Source organism: Nesoenas mayeri (assembly GCF_963082525.1).
Source record: "Nesoenas mayeri genome assembly, chromosome: 7".
In the NCBI taxonomy this organism is placed as follows: Eukaryota; Metazoa; Chordata; class Aves; order Columbiformes; family Columbidae; genus Nesoenas; species Nesoenas mayeri.
In genome coordinates this window covers 31,678,111-31,698,593 of record NC_137551.1, presented here as the reverse complement: position 1 = coordinate 31,698,593, position 20,483 = coordinate 31,678,111, and the positions used below count along the sequence as shown (strand labels likewise).

The following is a 20,483-nucleotide window of genomic DNA, read 5'->3' as shown; positions in this document are numbered from 1 at the left end:
TGAGACTTTAGCATGGGGATGTGAGTATTTTATATATCTTATCTACCTACAGAAAATTAGTTTCAGGGAGAGGTATAGTCACCTTGGGTATTAAATACAAAAATAAAATTCTTACCCCCAGTTAATTGCCTCCACTGTTTCAATGTCTAGGGGATCCAGTGACTGAGGGAGGGCTTTGTAGAGAGTGGCCAGCCTGTCTGTCAACAATTCACATAAACAAGTGCTTTGAGTCAGGCACTTGGCAGCTGCTGGTTCTGGCAAACTCACCAAAAGCATGAGACCCTCACAGGCCTTCACTGCTATCCGGCCATCCTGGCAGAAGGCATGGAAGAATTAATCAGAGGGTGAAAAAAGCTCACTTGAAACCAAGAAGCAAATGTCTCCCAAATAAAACCTCTCCATCCCCCCCCACCAGGGAGTGAATGCATCTATTTTTGTTGCCTTTTCAGTCATTAAAACTTAATTCTACTGAATTAAGTAAAACTGCAACCTTCAGGTTGACAGAACTAGTGCTGTAGGTCAGCTTAAGACCAAAATATTAGACGATGTAAACTATCACTTAACAATAACGAGATACATCATCAGGTTCAGTTTTCTGCTCTCAACAACGCTGTAGTGATTACAGGCTTACCCAACCCTTCTCTGAGTTTTCTGAAAGAACCCGAGTATGAATTCAAGGGTGGAGCTGGGTAAGACATACAGCAGTTGTTTTTAAAAGAAATCAAACCACCCCAGATAGCCCAGTGCCTTTACAAAAAAAGTGGGTTTGGTTAAATCAGTACAATTGAAAACATTTTTTTTTAATATTATCTTGTCGTATATTTAAACTAATAATTGTCCTATGCAGCCTGTCTGGGAAACATGCAGCATCCTATAAAACTTGCTCAAAAAACACCTATATTATCATCACCAAACTTAATATTAATTTTCTCAAATAGTATTTTTACTATAATCTGAACTGCCAATTTACAAAATCTGCCTGCAACACAAACCTCGTTTTGCTTTTGATAGTTGAAATACAGCGTGTACATACATGTATATTCACTTCTTCTGCCCACTTAACACAGCATCCGAACTATTTCATTTTATTACATTAAACGGAGAAAAAAAACACCCAACAACTCACGGGACTTTTAGTGAGGTTTAGTAGAGAATTCACTAAATTATAGTCTTGATTTGGACAAGCAGTGGAGGACTCGGGTGATGCTGTGACATTTAGTTCATCCAGACTGAACGAGAGATCATCTGCCTGTTGCAGGAGGTCGTCGTCCTTCTCCATTTGCTCCGCTCCAGCAGCAGCGGGTATTTCTTCAGGCTGAACAGTCTGTCCTGTGTCTGTTGTGAAAGAGTCTTGGCCTTTGAGCATGTCTTCTGTGATCACACCTGCTGATTCCTTGGAAGCCATTGCTTTTAACTTGCTCTGCAAAGCATTGTTGTTGCAATTACACAGTTGAAATTACTGTTTATTCTGAAACATAAATTTACTAAAGGCAGATTTTTGACACCAGCATTTGGAGCAGGTCTCTACAATGCCATAACCACGTAGAACGTAATGGGTTGTGGGAGTGTAGGGGTTTTTAAACTTAGAACATTTTTTAATCTGTTTATATTTCTCTTAAGCCTTGTACCATTCTGCTTCAAGTGCCATTTACAAAGAGATGACATCTTTTTCTGCCCACCAATGAAGGCACATATTCACTTGCTTTGCCTACTATTTGATAGAGGTTTTTCGTTGCCATTTCATGCACCTTTAGACTTCAGCACACACTATAAAACTTTCCTTCCTAGGTCAAGGCCTCAAATTCATCTAACATCTGAAACACTATTTCCAGTTGGCATCATACAACTAAATGCATTCTAAACTTCTTGAGATTTTATCTTCAACAGCAAAGGCAAAAAAACTCCAACTTTAATGACAGCAGAGTACTCTCAAGCTGTGTTTCTCATTAAGAAAAAACTCCATAGATTAAATGGAGAGGAGATACCAGAATTTAGCATTGGGCACTGAGTACTACAAGAGACCACAAAGAACCTTCTCAGAAGCTACAAAGCATCTCTATTTAGACCTGAAAGAAAGCAACCACCCTGTCTTCCCATAAATCTGTCTTCACAGAAAAAGACATTTAAATTTGTGCTCTGTGATACCAAGAAGCAGCTCACAGCAAGGCAAGAATTCAGTGTTCTTCTGGCATAAGCACGAGTGAATAATACTTTATTAGAACCATAAATTAGACTTCAGCACAAGGCATTTTTTCAAGTGAGTATAGTAGTGAGATAATAAATCCAAATGGTTTCCCTTCTCTATGACAACACCAAAATTATTACAAATATATCTCAAGCATTAATAATTTAAAAGAGTAACCATTTGGGGTTAATGGCGTTTAGTATATACAAACCAGCAGGGACATCACGATCTCAGGCAGCAAACTAGAGAACTGCTGTGAATTCTTGCTTGACTGACATGCATTCATTGTGGAGAATTTGTACAGAATGTTGCGATACACTCACAGAACCAATTCCCTGGAGAGGCAAGCCACTGGTAAAAGCAGCACACCACATGCTATAAAATAAGTATGATTTTTGACTATACTAGAAAAATTACTCCTTCAACATATATATGTATCTATTTTTACAGTGTGAAATGCATAATGCTGCCAAGCAACCAGAATGTGTCTGTCTGATCCATGCTTGTCTATCCCTAAATCTTTTAAAGTCCTCCAGCATCCTCTCATATATTTTATCAATACACAGGAATATCTGAATCACAACGATGAGCCTTGACCATAAAGCAGAACTAAAGGCTGGAACTGCATTTCACTCTTGGATTATACACTGTTGCTGGCACTACTCAAGTAGCAGGCAGGGTTGCCAAAGAGAAAAGCTACTTTTTTTCAAAAATTAGAAAATACTTTGTTTTACACCAGCCTATTACTTCATGTCTGCACTCTTCTGCCATTCGAAAGGCTGTTGTTTGTTTAGCTAAGGTGTCACTGAGATGACTTAACATATAGCAATGTATAAATGCCTTGTCCATAGCTCATTGCTCTTCCACTGGCAGGTGACACAAAGTGGTCCGTACATTGAACAACACACAGGCAGAGTTTTTGCGTGTATTTAAGCTTCTATTGCCTTATCATGCAATTCTGCAGCTTAGCTGCTCACCTGCCTCCTGTAAAGGTGCAAAACAGGATCCTGAATGACCTAACAGAAAAGGTGACATAAAACACACAGTCAATGGTCTCTAGACGAAGTACTTCTCTAATTGAATTCTGCACCAACAGAGAGCGGACAGCATTAAAATACATTTTTATATTTTCATGATATGTACCTATCAGAGTTTCAAAATCTGTGGTGGATGATGTTGTGTCTAAGTTCAGGTAGATTTAAAAAGAATTCTGTAAAAAAATGAAGTGCTATCACAGCTAATGAGAATCTCTACTTAATTCATGGTGAGAAATATAAAGCTGGTAATTTGTAGTAATGAAAGTAGATGCGAACAGTAAAACTACTGTTCAGTTTATGAAATGCAAGTACAACTTTTTAAAGGACACTATATTAGAACTTGTTTAATGTCTCAAGAGCAGAAACAGAAACACAGAGAACAAAGTGTCCCTTTGCATGGAACCAGTTGCAAGGAGAATCCTCCTGTAAGATGGGATGAGATGGGGCAAATGAGTAAGGAAAACCACGAGTTAACAAGTTCAGCATAAAATAATGACTGAAATAGAGGTGATAAGTCAAATATTCTTATGTATGTTCTTTCTACACAAAACCACGGAGAACTCAGTCTAAAGAAAATAATAAATTAAAGCCAAAATAAAATCAGTATACTGATTTTAAAGGTTCCTCCAGTGTTTATTTCCACAACAAAAGTAACTTGCCGAAGAGATACAGTTACGCCATATAGCCTTATTGGTTATGCAATATAGGTGAAAGAGCTTACTAAAATATAAAAAGCACTCTATCAACAAACTATTTGATACAGAAATGATATGAACAAAGGAAATAAAGGGTTTGTACATACTCCGCTTTTTATGTTCATAAAATACTGTAGAAACTGATCAGGAAAAGTCAAAGAACGAAGCAAAACTGGCAGATACAAACAGAATGCTTTGGAGAGACCTATCTGCATTTCAGTGTATGAAGTGCTGGGAGATTTGAGAGACAAATGCCATTTAATTCTGTAAATTTACCCTTTCGTGCATTTGAAGGTCAAAAACAACAACAGCACCTCGAAGTGGCATACACATGAACAACCAGAATATTCTGTTCTAATATAGGAGAACTCTGCACCCCAAATACCTTATCTGGAAACAACTATCAGATGTTGTGAAGACGTGTGCCTTAGGCTATGACATTTAGAGTAATGTTGTGAAGGACACAGGAGCTACAAGAAATGTTCTTCAGCTTGCCTGAACTCTATCACCAGCATTTTGTGAAACTAGAGATCTCTTTAAAATTTGGAATTATGTTTTTCCATGTCTGATTTTTAATACTGTAATCTTGCTATTTTGGGGAAGAACACTGATGTCTAACAAAACACTTGAGGTTCTTTTATGATTGAGGTTCTCAGGTTGGACTTCAAGGGCATTATTTGAGTACAAGAGTAATTCAGAGGGTTCTTTTCAAGCCATACAACGTACAAAAATGACAGTGAAAGTAATCCTGGTTTGGACTTCCACCATACTCTGAGTGTAAAATACCTAGTAGTTTGCTTCGGAGTGCTTCTCGTGTTCGAACACTAACTTTTCAATCCTTACACCATTTCTACTGCTTGTACAACTACAGTGGATGCAATGGCAATCAGGGTGCTATTTAATTAAGGTAAAAATAAACTCAAGATGGATTCTTTACCTTATAAGTGATATCCATATACTCAGTGGAAAATAATGTATCTTTGTGGTTTAGCAGCCTCTGCTGTTACAGATCTTGTTTGTGGAAAGCTTCTAAAATATTCCTGGAGGACACTGTATCTACATCTTTTCACCACAGGAAACATCAAAGTGGGAGCAGGAGGCTTTTCTAAATGGACTTTTATAAATTAAACTTTTATATGCTCCTTCTACAAGGGAACAGAAAGTCAGTCTAGAAATTATTTCTCCTTCCACTCTAATTTCATCAATGTCACATATTAAGTTCAAAGAGGGAGTAAAGATTTTTGGCTTTCTTACAGCCAGTAAATAATGTCATGTCGTAGATTGTGAGCTGGCACTGCAGCTACACCATATGCGCCGCTGCCAAATAAGGGCCCAGTCCTGCAGAACACTTTGCAACTTGCAAGGTTCCAATGCCTCATGCAATATGTCCCTTAGTCTTTATTGGGCTGAAGACAAAACAACATCAGAAATCCAAAGCCTCCCTCACCCAACGTTCTACACTACAATTCATATCCCTACTCCAAAAGTCCTTTCACTACAAAGGACAAGGACGTCAGGCAGGTATATTTGTGAGCTCTGAATGAAATTCTAGTAAAAATAACCAGATGTATCAAGTCTCTGGGAGAAAAACAAACAAACCAAAACAAACACCCCCCCCATCCCTCCTCCAACCCAACCAAACACCCCACACACACCTGTTTTCTAATATTGCAGAAAAAACTCACAGAGCGAATGAAAACTCAGTTATGAAGCACAATGTGATACCTCCAGCTCTCTATTAGATTTTGTCTGTGACACTGTAAATACACCTGGAAGTGACTGATTTGATTTACCTCAAGGAAGAAGTTGACCAGGTATGGATCCTGTTTCAGCTTTGCACATACTATACACAGAAACTGAATTTCTTCATTTTCTGTTGGTGTTGCCAGGACTTCACCACACAGCCTGATTAATTTCTGTCACATAAAGAAAAGTGAACAATTAGAGAGCAAGTTATAGCTTTTTCTGGGAATGATAGACTGAATTATTTTTCTGTGTACATACTAAAAAGATTTATGATCATTGACTTGAACATTTGCTCTAGATTTCAATTGCTATGAACAAGATTTCTTTATTACTTATGACTTGCATTGCAGGGGCAGTTCAAGGCTTTAATCGTCAATATGTTAAAACTGATACTGCACTCGAGCAGTTTCTTTAACTCACTTGACAATGGAAGAATTAAAGATACTATTAGATACAGCAGAATAAGAGAAACCTGTTATGCAAAAACATAGTTTACTTAAAATGTGAACAGTACCTGCACTGGTCTATGCACATTTATGTGGGGAAGAAGAGGTTGCCGTATTCTTCCAAGAAGTTTTGTATAAAAAGCCAAAACTTGCTGTTTCATTCCTGGAGGACACTGAAACAAAACCAGATTAACAATAACAAAAATACAACAAGTGCAGAGAGAAACATAGATGCAAATTTGTCACTCAAAATGGCTAAAGAAACAGTAATAATTTATCTGAAAATATTTTTTTAAATATCATCATCTGTTAACATATTCCTTTTATCAATATGCACAGAAATCAACAAAAAAAAAGTTGCATCTCATTACTGTTTTCTTTTTCAGATTACTCATACTTTCAGTTAATTGCTCTAGTGCAGACTTCTACTGGTCTTTCCAGGAAATATTCCCTATCAATACAGTGCTAAGGGGAAATCAACTGAATTAACTGGCTACAGATCAGCTGTCTTTTGCAGTACTGTGCCACAATATCCGGCAATTCAGTGAGTCAGCACGTGCAAATATACAATGATGAACTATAAACATCTTAATGTCTACAAAAGCTTTTTAAATTCATGTGCAATTAACCTTAACAGATAAAGTGTTTATAAATGCACAGATGTTCCAGGACAAGAGAAAGCTGTTGTTTTCCCTGAGATTCAGCAGAATATAAATCATAAATAAATGTCATTCTACTGTCCCTCATGCATATCACATGAAAGCACTTCTTTATCTCCATGAGATCTGATGGCTCATGGTCCTTTATGTACCTTTGTTTCTAGCTAAATCCCTCCTGACTCTAATGTGTTCTGCCATGTTAAAAAATGCTGTTATTCCATAGGTTAATTTTAAACCACATCAGTTCCCTCATCTGGTTCACTGCACAGGTGAATGGAGCATGGGTGGCAAGAGCCAGCAATGGCAGCTGCCTGACCCTGTTCTCCTTCCAAGGTAATTATCCTTAGATTGTTCATCCCTAATTGCCACTCAGTTGTCAAGCAATCCATTGAAAAGAACGGCCAACTGTGTACCATCAGGGTGCACCTACAATCACGTAGTAAGTCTAAGTGGTTGCTGTGAAAGGATATTATTCATTTTGCAACAGATCTTTGCAACATCTTGCAAGCACTGAACTGTGTGTTTACTTCAGATGTATCAACTCACAAGCGGTAAAGGATAAAGACAGGCTGTACAAGGATTGGTTGTGCAGGCGTATTTGCATGAGTGCAAAATGACTTCTCTCAACTCTTAGAAACACATTACTAATTACCCACTTCACATATGTCACCATTTCATCTCAGTTCCTTGGCAAAGTTTATAGATTATTGAAGGAGCTGTATTTCTGAGCAAGTATTTTCAATTCATCAGGTATCTCAGCCTGATCGTAGGACTGGTAGAGCAACAGAAATCGTAGAGTTTGCATCCTTCCAGAGCAAAGAACAATCCAGTCTCAGACAGCTAGTACCCTGCATTGTCTACATATGTAAAATCCAGCAGATTAAAAACTCACAACCTGTAAAAGACTGACTGAGAATCAAACAACAGAGAGCTCCATTTATACTTGGAACAGAATATACCATGATTTCTAACTGCATCTGTATCATGATACAAAAAGTTCTAGCACAAGGGCTGCCAAGCTATTTCACCCCATGATCCCACCAGCCCCACACATTTGAGCTCTTAAGTCTGCCAAGACACACACCAACAAGAATGCACCAAGACTACAAAGCTAATTTCCCATTTACCACAAAGCAGACCTGCGAAGAACCAGACAACACTGCCAAGGGCTGCACTCATACCAAAAACTCAGCTGTGAAAGCTGTCTGGGGATCAGCTTAAATTAATGTTTTCTGACACAGAAGTCTTTCCGAGCAGCAACTCATCACATTTAGAAAAATTAAACAAAATTAGTATTTAATACACCACTTTTCACCCAAGAATCTCCCAACACTGAACAAATGACAGGGAGGGACTGTCTTGTAGAAGCCAGAAAAATTCTAGACTAAAAAAAAACGTTTCATCTCCTTCTGGCTTCACAGTCAATATTAACAGTGGTGAGTAATGAATCTCAGAGCTCTGCCTTAGCGTCTCTCTGCTTGTCTCACTCTTGTAATAGTGTCAGTAACATAAGCAAACAGCTCTTTGCTAGAGTTCAGTGTCCCACACTACCACCTACTGTAGAACTTCAGTCCCTATTACAATCAAGAGCTGACACAAAAGATAATCTCTGCTGAGAAGTACGTACATCAGCTTTTCCTAGTGTGTAGAGTGTCTCCAAAATCTTGTGATGTAGCAAATATTCCATACATGGTCCTGTTTCTCCTGATTCCCTCTCATTTTCTTCTTGAACTAGAATATCCAACATTTGTTCCAGGTGAGAAGGAATATTGGTATCAGTCACAGGAGCTTTGTCATCTAAATAGAAGAGACGAGCAATTAAGAATGATTAAAATATTGTCCTCTCTTTTCTTAAGTTCAGTTCCAAATTTAAGATTCAAAACCATGACCACTCATTTAAAGAATCTTTTATATAGTATGTAAGTTTTTCAACATGTCTTAAATCAAATTTTCAGGACAGTATCTGGAAATGTAAACTGGAATATGCACCAGGCAGATAACTAACCTTGCAATGGGGAAAAGGTGAAATGCCAAATTTCAAAACATGCGTTAATTTAGACAGTTAAAAAGGAAAACTTTTAAAGCCAGAAACCAAGCTTAGGGAGAGAAACGTTCAATTCCCAATTTTCCAGCTAGTCTCCACCCTGTCCTCATAACTTCCTCTTACTCCTCACATGGAAATTCTGAAATCTATAAACAGCCTCTAACATCAGCTCAATTTGCAGCTGAGCAGTTCCTTTACAAACTAGATAATAAATAGTTTTTCTAATGTTAACAACAAAGAAAACCCAAACTCTATGCTGCTTATTCTTCCGAAGTTTATATATTTGTCTTTTATACTTTCTATATTAAGATAGCATTCTGTCAAACTTGATGCAGGAAAGGGTAATACTCTGATTTCATTACACCAAAGTCATGGAACTGTCATGGATTTATGCCAGTGGCAGTGGGAGCTGGCACTAACATGTTGTAGTGCACGTCCTCACATGGAGATTTTCCATCTTATTTTTTTCAGCAACACACTACTTGAAATATAGCCCACTAGGGAAATGGTTACTACTTCTTATGCAATAACCTAAAAATAACTGTCACTTGCATGCAAATGGCAACAAGATCACAAAGGAAAACTGCCATGTCAGAGCGATTTTGCTCTCTACCACAACCTTCAGTTAGCCTGGAGTGTTTTGCTTGAGCTTCCTGGGCATAATTCTGCTCCCACTGCAGAGGACAGAAGTACATCCACTGGGTGGAAACGTATTTTCCACCAGACTTTTGAAAGTCTGGGAGAGAGGTCAGCTTTTATTCCGCACCACATAATCGCAGGTATCGGTTTTCTCCTGCCACGCTGTCATTTCTACCTTGGGAAACATCACATAGTGTTCTGAAAGATGGGTGTTTAGAACCAAGGGTCGAGTTTCAGCTTCTAGGAGTAAATATTTATCTAAACAAGATCACCAGGCCCAGACACAAATACAGATTCAATAGCTAAGCTAGCAGAAATGCAGAACTTGAGGAAAGCATGGTAACATTCACTTTTAAAACTTAATAGTTTAATAACTAGGACTAAGAATTAAAAATCTAAATGTTGTGTAACTGTTGTAGGAAACCATGGAAAAGTTTAAGAAAAAGCAACTAAAGCCATATTTAATCAGAATACCCATTTTTAAGAAGAGCAAAGTAAGGGCTGGATAAGTTTTAACAAAATGTATTCTAAACCTTCTCATCAATTCACTTTTCAGAGCTATGTTATCAAAACGTTTTTCATGGCAACAAGACACTAAAGGAAATACACCTAATACCGAGCACACAGAGTTCAGATGGTCTGGTAAAATCTATGACCACAAAATAACTTCTGTTAAAATCTTGGAAAGAAGAAGAAAATCCCTGATGCAAAACAATAAAAAGGTCAACAGCAGAAATTACATTTCTGTAGTTGTCTGTTCAGATTAAATGGAATATGTGAAGACAGAAATTGGGTCAGATGTGAAAAGGTACAATTCTCTACATGGTCCTCAGAAAAGACCTTCCCTCAATCATTTTTTTTAACCTACTTTTTAAGGGTACACAATATTTTTAATTCCTAATAATTATTGTTGGCATTTTGAGAAGAGACACGACTCATTTTAGTATTCCTTAATCTTTACTTTTTAACAACACTGAAATTGGGAACTCAAATTTTCACAATAAAGAGACAAAATCAGAATGTTTTCTTCTTTTACCTGATGTCTCTATGTAGTAATGAGTGATTGCTTTCCAGTGGTAAACAAAATCTTCTTGTAATGGAAGGGAAGGTGCGAGCTATAGGGAAAAAAAAATAACAAAAAAACCCAATTAGGAATGAAATAAACATATTTCCTTAGAGATTAAATTGAATTTTATTTTATACTTGGAAGTAAACCGCTGCAGACTAGTGCTACAATTCTTACTCTATGCTCTTTTACCTTTAACAAGGACAACATACATTATTCATGGCAAAAGCCCCATGTCATATTGCCTAGACTGTGAATATCAGTAATAATCTCTGTGATGTCTCTATGATCAGACAACCTATTTGAAGCAACAAAAGCAATCGCTCATACAGCAAAGCAACAATAGAAACGTAGGTTAGAATTGTTTAGCTCTCAGTTTTGTCCTGTCGAAAAAAACATGTTCTTTTACATTTGCTCTTGGAGCCATCATCCCTTCCTGTACACTCTGTTCTCCTCTCTCCCTCAAAAATACTGAACAGCTGCTTCATATAGTTTTTGCCATGCTTTTTACTCCTGTTAACCACAACTTTTAAAAGAACTTTCTTTCTTCTTTTTTTTGCACATCAGGCTGATTGCCACAGCTTGATTGGTTGTTCCTTTTTTAAACAAATACACTTCTTATTTCCCTTCAGAACCTACAGATAGCACATTCTGAATTCCTTTAGTGTCTCCTCGTAGGACCTAAAAAGTGCTGAGTTGCCTCAGCTCTTGCACAAACAGAAGCACATAGTTCAGACATCTGTATAATCTTCACTGGGTACTGCTGGTCTCCATAAAAGCCTTGGAAGTTCTCCACATCAGCCTTTTATTCTACTTGAATTTAATGACAATAAAATTTATCTTGGCAAAGACATAAAGCTGAGTATGAACAGAGTGCCCTGCTGTGACAAGAAAGCGGAATGCTAATTGTTAACAATCCTTTGCATATAGAACTTTGAAATGTAAGACTTTAAAAAGGTAGCGATAAGTATCTACACCTGCATCCTGTGTGGAAATGTGTCCTTACAAACAGCAATGAGGAAATCAAGCTGACATTGCTTATCTATTCCCTGACAGTCTGTGGGCTCATTAAGTCTTCCATATTTCCAGGGCTGGGCACTGAGAGCAGCACTTCAGCTACCACAGAAGAAATATCAGGACACCGTGCACTGGACAAAACTAGTTTCTTTTACTAAGTTATTGAAATTCAGAAGAAAACCTGAACAAACTGAAGACTGAGCACATGATATTTTGTATCATGCTCCATATATCACACTTGCTGCTGTAGATGTGTATTTCAAGCAATGTAATGATCATTTTGCATCTTTCTGTAATAAAACTATACCTAAAACTCAAGGCGGGCTGATGAATGGCACAGAGATCACTTTTGAGGAATACCAGGTCTTTTAGACCACTCTACTTCCAAAGTAATACATAATAGATAACATTAAAGATTTATCCTTGACTGATGTGATTTTTCCTCTCTGCTGCTTCTAGCCTCATCTGCCTCGAGATGAATTTAGTGCCTCTGAGCAGTGCCAGGAAAAGGATTTCACTTCTCAGCACTGTCAATAATTTATCCACCGCAGAGAGAACTGTGCATACAGGCATTCTCCCTCCCATCAAACACCTCTATGGACTCCTCTCAGAGGTGAAAAGGTAACTCAGGGACAGGTCCTGCCATTTTTAATTAAAATATTCACTCATTTCAGAGTCTCCTCTGTCAAGGACTGCAAGACAGAGTTACCAAACAGAGATACCATTAGTGTACACGTGCACCTGTGCTTGTGTGTACATGTTCACCTATTGGGAACATTCAGTTGATCTTGACACCAATTGGACCTGGTGATACAGAGCTGTGGCAGCTTCGCCTACATTGAGCTACCAGACTCAACAACTCCTAATGATACAGAAAAATTGTATTTCTTTACTTGTTCAGTTAAAGTATTGCCGTCCCCAAATTCCTCTTCCCACTACAGATGCACCTAGATGGACATCTGCTTTTTACAGCACAGCTGTTCTCAGGAATATTTAACAGAGATGTAACTCCAGCAATGATATGTATCATTCTGAGAGAGGAATCCTACTGACACAAAAAAACCACAATCCTCTTAACTGAGTTAGTTATTCAGACACAAAATTAAGGTACAAACCAAGACTAAGGTACCAGCTTATACACAAACAAAGCCCAGCACTGGAAAGTATTAGAAAAATGTAAGGTCCCGAACACTTGGTTGACATGCTTTAACCCTACTAGGACAGGTAATTCTAGGATGAAGGTGTAGTTTCTATTTTAGGATGAATTATTAGCTACCAGCTGAAAAGAAATATGTCACAGTTGCCAACCTGAATAATCACTCTTTTTTAAAAGTGTACATAACTGTGAAGGCCATTAATTCCTGCTATTTGTCTAATTTGAAGGAATTACCTTGAAAGTGCAGTTATTTCTCACAGTTATATTAATTCATTTTGATGTAATTATGCATGTTCTTACTAATTTTGAACTATCAGTTCCTAATCTCAAAGTGAAGTTTTCCTCCTTTACGGGAAAAAAACCCGACATCTTAAAGATTGCAGCGTAGGTGTTGGTATATCAAACAGCCAAAACTCACTGAACACTCCTAAAAACCAGCCCATTTGAGCAGACATTGATTAGCTCTTCCATCTGGTCCCCAACTCCAGCAGTCCAGCTCCTGGGACTGAGCGAGTGTTCTCACTTACGAGCTAAATTTAACACATGCTGCCTTATCATTCTGGTGACAATGCGTTACTAATGATCAAACCCAGAAAAAGTGCTGTTCTCAGGAGAACTATCGATCTTTGACCAGAACTACAGTCTGCTCATTACAAAATACAATTCCACATAGTTTTCAGATGTATATGGAATTTGTGTTTAGGCAGGAAATAATTTCAAGAGCAAACAAACCTATAAATATTCAGTATTTAACAGCAATTCCTTGTGCATTTAAAAATTATTGTCCTATTTTTCACATATGTTTTTCAGAAGTGCGATTCACTACAAAAAGAATGGAAACAACCAAAGCTGTTGATAGCCTGCAATATCTTTTGGACTAGTCCATAAAGTAAAGAAAACACTGTATAAAAGAATAACAGGTAGTGTCTGGTCAGAAAAAGAAAGCAGAAATGAAGAAGTCCATACACAGTCCCCTGACTAAAACAAGGAAAACTGCAGCAGTCGCTTGATTTTCTTCTTCAGTCCTACTACTTTACTAGTGTGAAGGTTTGCCCCGAGGGAAATCTGAAAAAAGACTAATGCTTGAACACTTACTTTATTTCTTCAGCTGGGGAATGAACAGAGTTTATAATGGTCACTGCTTTCAAGTATAAAATTAAGACTGCACATGCTTGCAAGCCATGTATTAAATTTTGCCATCATAATTTGTTAATAGCAGCACAATATCAAAGCAATCGGTAATGGGAGGTCATTACATCTAGTAAAGTGGTTTCAAGAAGAATAAATCTTGCTCTGAGCAGTTATGCAGTTAATGATTTTGGACTAGTACCTGTAGCAAGTGACTCAGTTTCTTTCAAAGCTCAGCTTTGCCTCAAAACATGAACAGAAAAGAAACTACATATGAGCGTTTTAAGGTGCCAGTGTAAGAGACACAGTGGAATAACAGGTTGGTAGAGAGGGGTCCCAAAAACGTGCAACAGACACCAAAATCTAAATTCACTCCCAGATACTGAGAGAGTGACAGAATAATCTTGTTTGACAGCAAATTGCAAAATTCAAAAACAATCATATTTTTCCTGCTCAAGGTAGACAGCTCAAAAACATCCTTTTGAGGTCACTGTTAAGATGAAACATCTCCTGACAGCCCAAATCAAACACAAACAGAAGTCCTCTGAAGACTGAGTGACCACTTTACAGACAAGCTATTTTGTCTAGGTAAATATGAGTGAAGAGCACAAGATAAGAGAAAAAAAGAAGTCTAACTTGCTGCTTTGTTATTGTGCACTACATTTTGTACATTCCTGAGAATGTGGCACTCCTGGAATACATCTGGGATAAAAGTATATCAGAAATGCATAGCAAAAAGCAAACATCTTGGAGACAAGCTGTATATAAACTGTCACAGATTCATTAAGATTAACCTCATAAAATACTCCCATGTGTATAAGACCATCAACCTTTGGAACTCCTCGTCATAGTTCAGAGAGGTGGCATATTGAGGGGAAGATAATGATTATCTAGTAACACAGGAACTATTGTGATTTAAAAACATCTCTCAGTCTGCAGGCCCAGAGGCAGGACAGGAACATTTTTATAAGTGACATGCAGGAGAAAGGAGAGGTGAGATCCAACCATCCTGATTTAAAGTCACCCTCCCAGTGAAAGCCAAGCCTAGGCACTAGGCTTGTGTATTTAAGTGTCCAGCTCAGCTGAAACCTGTTCAGCTGCAGCTGAATTCCTCTGGGATGTAGAAACCTAAAATCTTTGAGAATTTATATCTTAGTTACCAGTTATGTTGTTAATATTGAGGGCTCAAACAGGGTCCAGTTGAGGTTGCATGAGCTATACTTGCTCCACTCCAAAATCTCTAGGTTCTGAAAACAGCAGGCAGCATCAAGATGGACTTCTCTAATATTTAGGATTTACACCAATTTTCAGATTTACGCCATCATTTTCAGAGTAGAAATGCTAAACAGCCCGCATACTTCAGTTAAAGAGAGAATGAAACTATGATCTGAAGTCACATACAGCCCCCAAACTGGTTAAAAGTTTCTATTTCTCAGTTCTATGCCTGAATTACTAGGTCAAACTTCGCAGCTGAAGTAAGAAACATTCTTAACATCCTCTTGCTTTTGTGATTCCATGCTTCTTTCCTAGCATGTGGTGCTTGGTATTTGTCACAACCCTGCAAATGCAATTTAGTGCAGTATTTATTATAAGGAGATCCATCACAGTGGTGTTAGCAGGATGAGGCAATTCTAAAAGGGACACCAGAGTTGAACAAGGATATACAGCATATTGTTTGATAGCTGTCACTTGCAGAGTGATGTTATCAAACTCTATTTCTCTTTGAGTTTTTTTTATTACCATTCTTAATAAAGATCATCTAGTCCCTACTAACTCTACTTTTCCCCTTTTTCATTCATTTTTCCAAGTTTTTTACGGATCTCAAATAAATGAAGGGGGGGTGTGTGTTTGTTTGTTGGGTTTGTTTTGTTTTGTACACATCACTAATCCAAACGTTCTTCTAGGAATAACTTTTATTAGCTATCTTGGATCAGTAAGCCTGAAAGAATAACTTCTCCTTTACTCCTGCATCTCTTAGTCATCCACTCTTATTCAAAAATGTGGCACATCTCACTATAACAAGATTTATTTAGTTAGGCAGCCACTCATTTCTGTTTCTCCTCCAGGGAAAGCACTGTCTATTGAAGGCATTCATATGTGGTCATTACTTAAAAGATTTATTTCCAATTGCCACTCTACCACTACGAGAGGAAACTAGGAACCTGCAATTAATTAATACATGCTTAACTTTAAACCCTGAACTGTCCCGCTAAAGACTGCAGAACCACAGGCAGAAATAAAGTCAACTGTATGCTCAAGTATATGCAGCATCAAAGCACACACTGATGCACAAAGGGTGCCCCTCACTTGAGGCAGGATTTGCCATGCAGGCTCTTTTTTCAACCATTTAAACCGTTTCCCTTCAACACTTTCCACCTTCCCTGCCAGCAGTATTCCACAACCAGTTTTTAGCACCTAACCAAACATACACCTCTTCTAACTCAGTCCCACAGGCGCCCTGGCTTACTGAGAAAGGTGCTGAATGCCCAGATATTACCACCAGGACCCACCTCACCGAAAAACAAACAAAAATAAATCGTGTAGACGGTAAACAGGCAATAAATAAGCGGGCAGCTGGACGCGGCCTACAGAAATGGCAGCAGCGTCAGAACCAAGCCCTGGTGCTTCCCTGTCCCCAGGGCAGCCCTGGGCTCAGCAGCGTGAGGCTCTGTGATGAAACCTGACCGAACATACACAACCCCAGGTCCTCTCGGCTTCCCCTTCCACCCCACCCAAATTAAAAAAAAAAAAGAAAAAAAGAAACCAGGGTGAAAACATGGGTTTGACATGGGTTTGGAAGAGACCAAAGCACACAAAAGCACCAGAGACAGCGACTGCCATTGTCTGCTGCCCACGACAAGAAGAAAATCCCCGTTAGTCTGCTGAATTCACCCCGTTTCTCAGCGGCCGTGCGGAAGGCGCCCAGCACGGCCGGGCCAGGGCCGCCCTCAGGCCCCGCGCAGCCTCCGGGCCTGCTCGGAAGAGCTTTGCCGGGCCAGCCCCGGGCTGCTCCCGCCGGGCCGGCCGCAGAGCCCGGGCTGCAGCCGCTCCCTCCCTCCCGGCAGCCCCGGCCCGCGCTGGGGCAACTCGCTGCCTTGGCGGGCACCGCTCGGGGCCGCCGCTGGCCGCGGCCTGTGCGGGCAGCTCGGCCTCCGCCTCCCTTCCCCGCGGCACGGGCGAGCCGGGATCGGCGGGGCCGCGGCTGCCGGCGGGTACGCCACTCGGCAAGGCCCCTGGGCCCGGCAGCGAGCCCCGGGGGAGGGAGGCGGCAGACCCGGGGCACCGCGCTTAGGGACCGGACCGGGCCGGGCCGCCCGCTCCGCGCCGCTGCTCCCCGCGGGGCCCGCTCGGCGGCTGGGCCCGGCTCGCATCCCCGGCGCGGCGTGGCCGGGCCCGCCGGCGGCCTTACCGCCTCCACGGCGTGCTGCAGGATGGAGGTGAACTTGGAGAACATCCTGTCCCGCGACTGCAGCAGCCGCTGCCGGGAGGACCGCGAGAGCTCCTCGATCCGCCGCCGCCGCTCCAGGGTGAGGGCTGCATGCGGGGGCCTGGCCGCGAGGATCGGGCGGGCGGCCGCCGGCTCTGCCTGTCGCTCGCCGGCGGACACCGTGGCACTGGCTCCGCCGGGCTGCGGCGCCGGCTGCCGAGGCTCCGGGTGTCCGCCCCGCCGCGGCCTGCAGGGGCCGCCACCCTCCGTACGCACCCGCCGCCCCGCGGGGAGGTCCCGGCCCAGCCCGCCCTAATCTGCCCGGCGCCGCCTGGCCCGGGGCCCGGGAAGCCTGGGACGCTTCCTCCCGCCCGCGCGGTGACGCCGCTCGCCGTGCCCCCGGCATTGCCGATCGCACCGGGCCGCTTGTGCCGGGGCTGCCCAGAACGGGGACCCTGTGCCGGATCCCCAGTGTGGGGCGCAGCCCGGGCTGCCCCAGGCCGCCCCCGGCTCTGCGGGCAGCGCCCGGGAAGGGGCGCCCAGCGCTGCGGGGTCAGGCTCCGGCCGGGGCCGTGTGTCTGCACAGGCCGCTCTGCTCCGTGCGCGCTGGCACAGCTCGGCCTCCCCGCGCTCCTGGCAGGGGCAGGTGGGGAGCGGCCCGGCGGGGGTGCCCGAAATGCCTGTCTGGCCGCTTGCTGGGACACTTGGGATGTGTCACCGTCTGCGCGGTCCTCAGGGACACGTTGCCATACCTGGCTTTCCACAGAGCAGCGATGGACTCAGAAAGTCAGTGACATGTTGCTGCTGGGCTGGTCCTGGCTGTGTCCCTGGGGCTCGCAGGGAACCACAGTGTGACAGCGCTTGTGGCTGTGCATATGTTGCCTGTTTCACTGCTGGCTCTTCCTCCAGAACTTTGAGAGGAAACTAAGGGGGATTTACTTCACCTCCAAGCCACCTACCTAAGAGAAAAAAAATCATCCCTGCCACTTTCGCCACGCTGCAGGGAAAGCAGAGCTGAGCTGAGCTGAGCAGAGGTTGAGGATGTGGCTCCTGGGCGCTGTGATGTTTTAGGAACAGCTGCCATTCATGGGATAGTGTTTGGACACTGTGCAAATGGATGTTGGGGAACAGGATTGATTCGGCACTGGGGGAGCAGAGTGAAACGTTGAGGATGTGACAGAGCAGTATGGGGAAGGGAAAAGGATCTGTTGTACCTAATGGAGGAAAACTTTGTAATCAATTTTTGGAGATGAATGAACATATGGGAGCAAGGAGAGACACACAAATCAAAAGACAGGACAAAGCTACTGTTTAACTGCTGTGTTTTAAATTGCGTCATCTAGGAAGTCTGACTATGACTGTTGATCCTATGATGAAGTCTTACTAATGATTCTGCTGTACTGACTGTTGTTACTACCCCTGTGCTTTGCAGGCTTGAAGAGCCACAGTCCAAGTACCATATGGAATTAAATGCCAGTTGTATGTCGACACCTTTGCTGAAGTTGCTAAGGAGCAGAGCTAGCTATTTCGTTCTCAAAATCCAGACATATCAAATAACATAAATTTATAAGGTAATTATGGTTTTGTATTTGTTTGGGGGTTTTGTGTTTGTTTTTTATTTTTTAATCTGCTTGTTGTGGGTTCTTTAAGTTATGTTCTATAGATGTTCTTAGGAAATGTAAATTTGCTATATGGGTGGTCATATGATGAAACATGTACCATCTCTGCATTTATGTAATTATTAACTGGACAGATTCTGCATTTGGAAGGTGCCTATCTTCTATGATTTAACTTTAAAAGTTCTGTTAGGCTTTTTAAGTGCTCTAGGAGGCAAACCCTTCTTCAGGTGAATTTAAGTGTTGTCTACTATAGTTTTGCAATGCATCAGGAGTATTATTAATATTTATGTATATTTTTATATGTAAATACTTGTATTTATTTTTATTTACGATAGTATTTTTATACTGTAAGTACACTTCAGGAGCTACATTCAGCCTGTTTATATGGTTCATATTGAAGATTTGTATTGATTTCAGTAAAAAAACCACAAACAAGTTGTACGTTTGAATGCAAATATGTTGTCAGCAATGGGCTGAGTAGCGGCACAGCTTTTCTGCTATCAATGTGAGGGTGTTTACCATATTAATGGGCACCTTCCCATTCTCTCACCATAGATACCGTTTTGGAGCCTGCATAATTTTTGAAGAAAATGTGGATTTAAGGCACGTGTGCTTGATTAAGGTATCCAAGAGAACATAGTAATTTAAAATGCTCTTTGCAATCCATTTGTTTTTGCAAAAATGCCTTTTGGGTGTGCCTGGGCCTCTTCATCTCTGTGCAGTGGAATGCATAAAGAAACAGTAAGATATCATGAAAATATAAAAGGAGACAGTTTTATAACAGTGAGAATATTCCTAAGCATACTTCACAATTTATGAAATCATAAGTCGCCTCCTCACAGATGGTGAGGTAAAGCTTTTCTAGTACTTAAGGGCCTCTTATTATTCTAAGAGTGCCTGATGTATATAAAAGCACTTTTTTAATACGGAACATTTCATTGTGATTTGAATTCATCTTTTGGTTGTAAAAGTGACTTCTATTTAAGACTTCTCAATATGAAATGCCTTGCAGTACAGGAAACAAAGAAAATACCACAATTATATTATTATCCCTAAGCTTATTAAACAAATTGAGTCTCTGCAAATAACCTTACATTTACTTACCAATATACTGATCTTGATTTTGTAGCCACACTGCAGAATCCAGTTGGTGGTGCTTGTACATGTTGAAAGTTGTAGATTTTCTTTTAATACTCTTTTAAGGTAATCTCAAGTGTATGAACGTATTTCTCACAGCTAGGATTTAATAGATAAATACCGGCAGCCCATTAATGAAGATCCCTGGGAACTGATGGAAAAATTATTTCACCAGTTTCAGTGCAAAAGAACTGAGCTGAGGTTACGTTTTGCGTGGATAATTCCTGTTCTCATTGGAGGTGATGCAGCTGGAGGTGACTCAGTTATGGACAGGCTACCAATGTCATATGCAACAGTACATTTTCACCTGCTCGTGCTTGATGTTGTTTCCACTGAAATAAACACAAACATTACTCCTTATTTTAATACTCTTGAGAGCAGAGCTCTGCTGGTTTTGTTTGGGCTTTTTGGTGAGGTAGTTCTTTTTTTGGGGTGGCGCATGCAGTGAATGTTTCACTTCAATGTGAGTTAAGACACAGCTT

General features: G+C 40.9%; 1 protein-coding gene and 1 long non-coding RNA gene across 2 annotated transcripts in view; one reads left to right on the top strand and one right to left on the bottom strand.

Annotated features, from left to right (window-relative positions):
* The window catches only part of FHIP2A (FHF complex subunit HOOK interacting protein 2A), a 33,365-nt gene extending 15,934 nt beyond the window's left edge, over nt 1-17,431 (bottom strand). Inside the window, exons 1-7 of the mRNA XM_080348034.1 lie at nt 17,228-17,431; nt 10,488-10,566; nt 8,396-8,565; nt 6,178-6,282; nt 5,711-5,833; nt 1,127-1,420; nt 116-312 (exon numbers count right to left, since the gene is read on the bottom strand). Coding sequence (XP_080204160.1) covers nt 116-312; nt 1,127-1,420; nt 5,711-5,833; nt 6,178-6,282; nt 8,396-8,565; nt 10,488-10,566; nt 17,228-17,272 — 1,013 coding nt within the window. The 5' untranslated portion in view covers nt 17,273-17,431. The remainder of the gene's footprint in view (nt 1-115; nt 313-1,126; nt 1,421-5,710; nt 5,834-6,177; nt 6,283-8,395; nt 8,566-10,487; nt 10,567-17,227) is intronic.
* LOC308042532 lies at nt 17,222-19,471 on the top strand. The gene is made up of 3 exons (XR_013922371.1): nt 17,222-17,345; nt 18,678-18,816; nt 19,420-19,471. It is a non-coding gene; the product is annotated as an uncharacterized lncRNA (long non-coding RNA).
* The last annotated feature ends 1,012 nt before the right edge of the window (nt 19,472-20,483 follow it).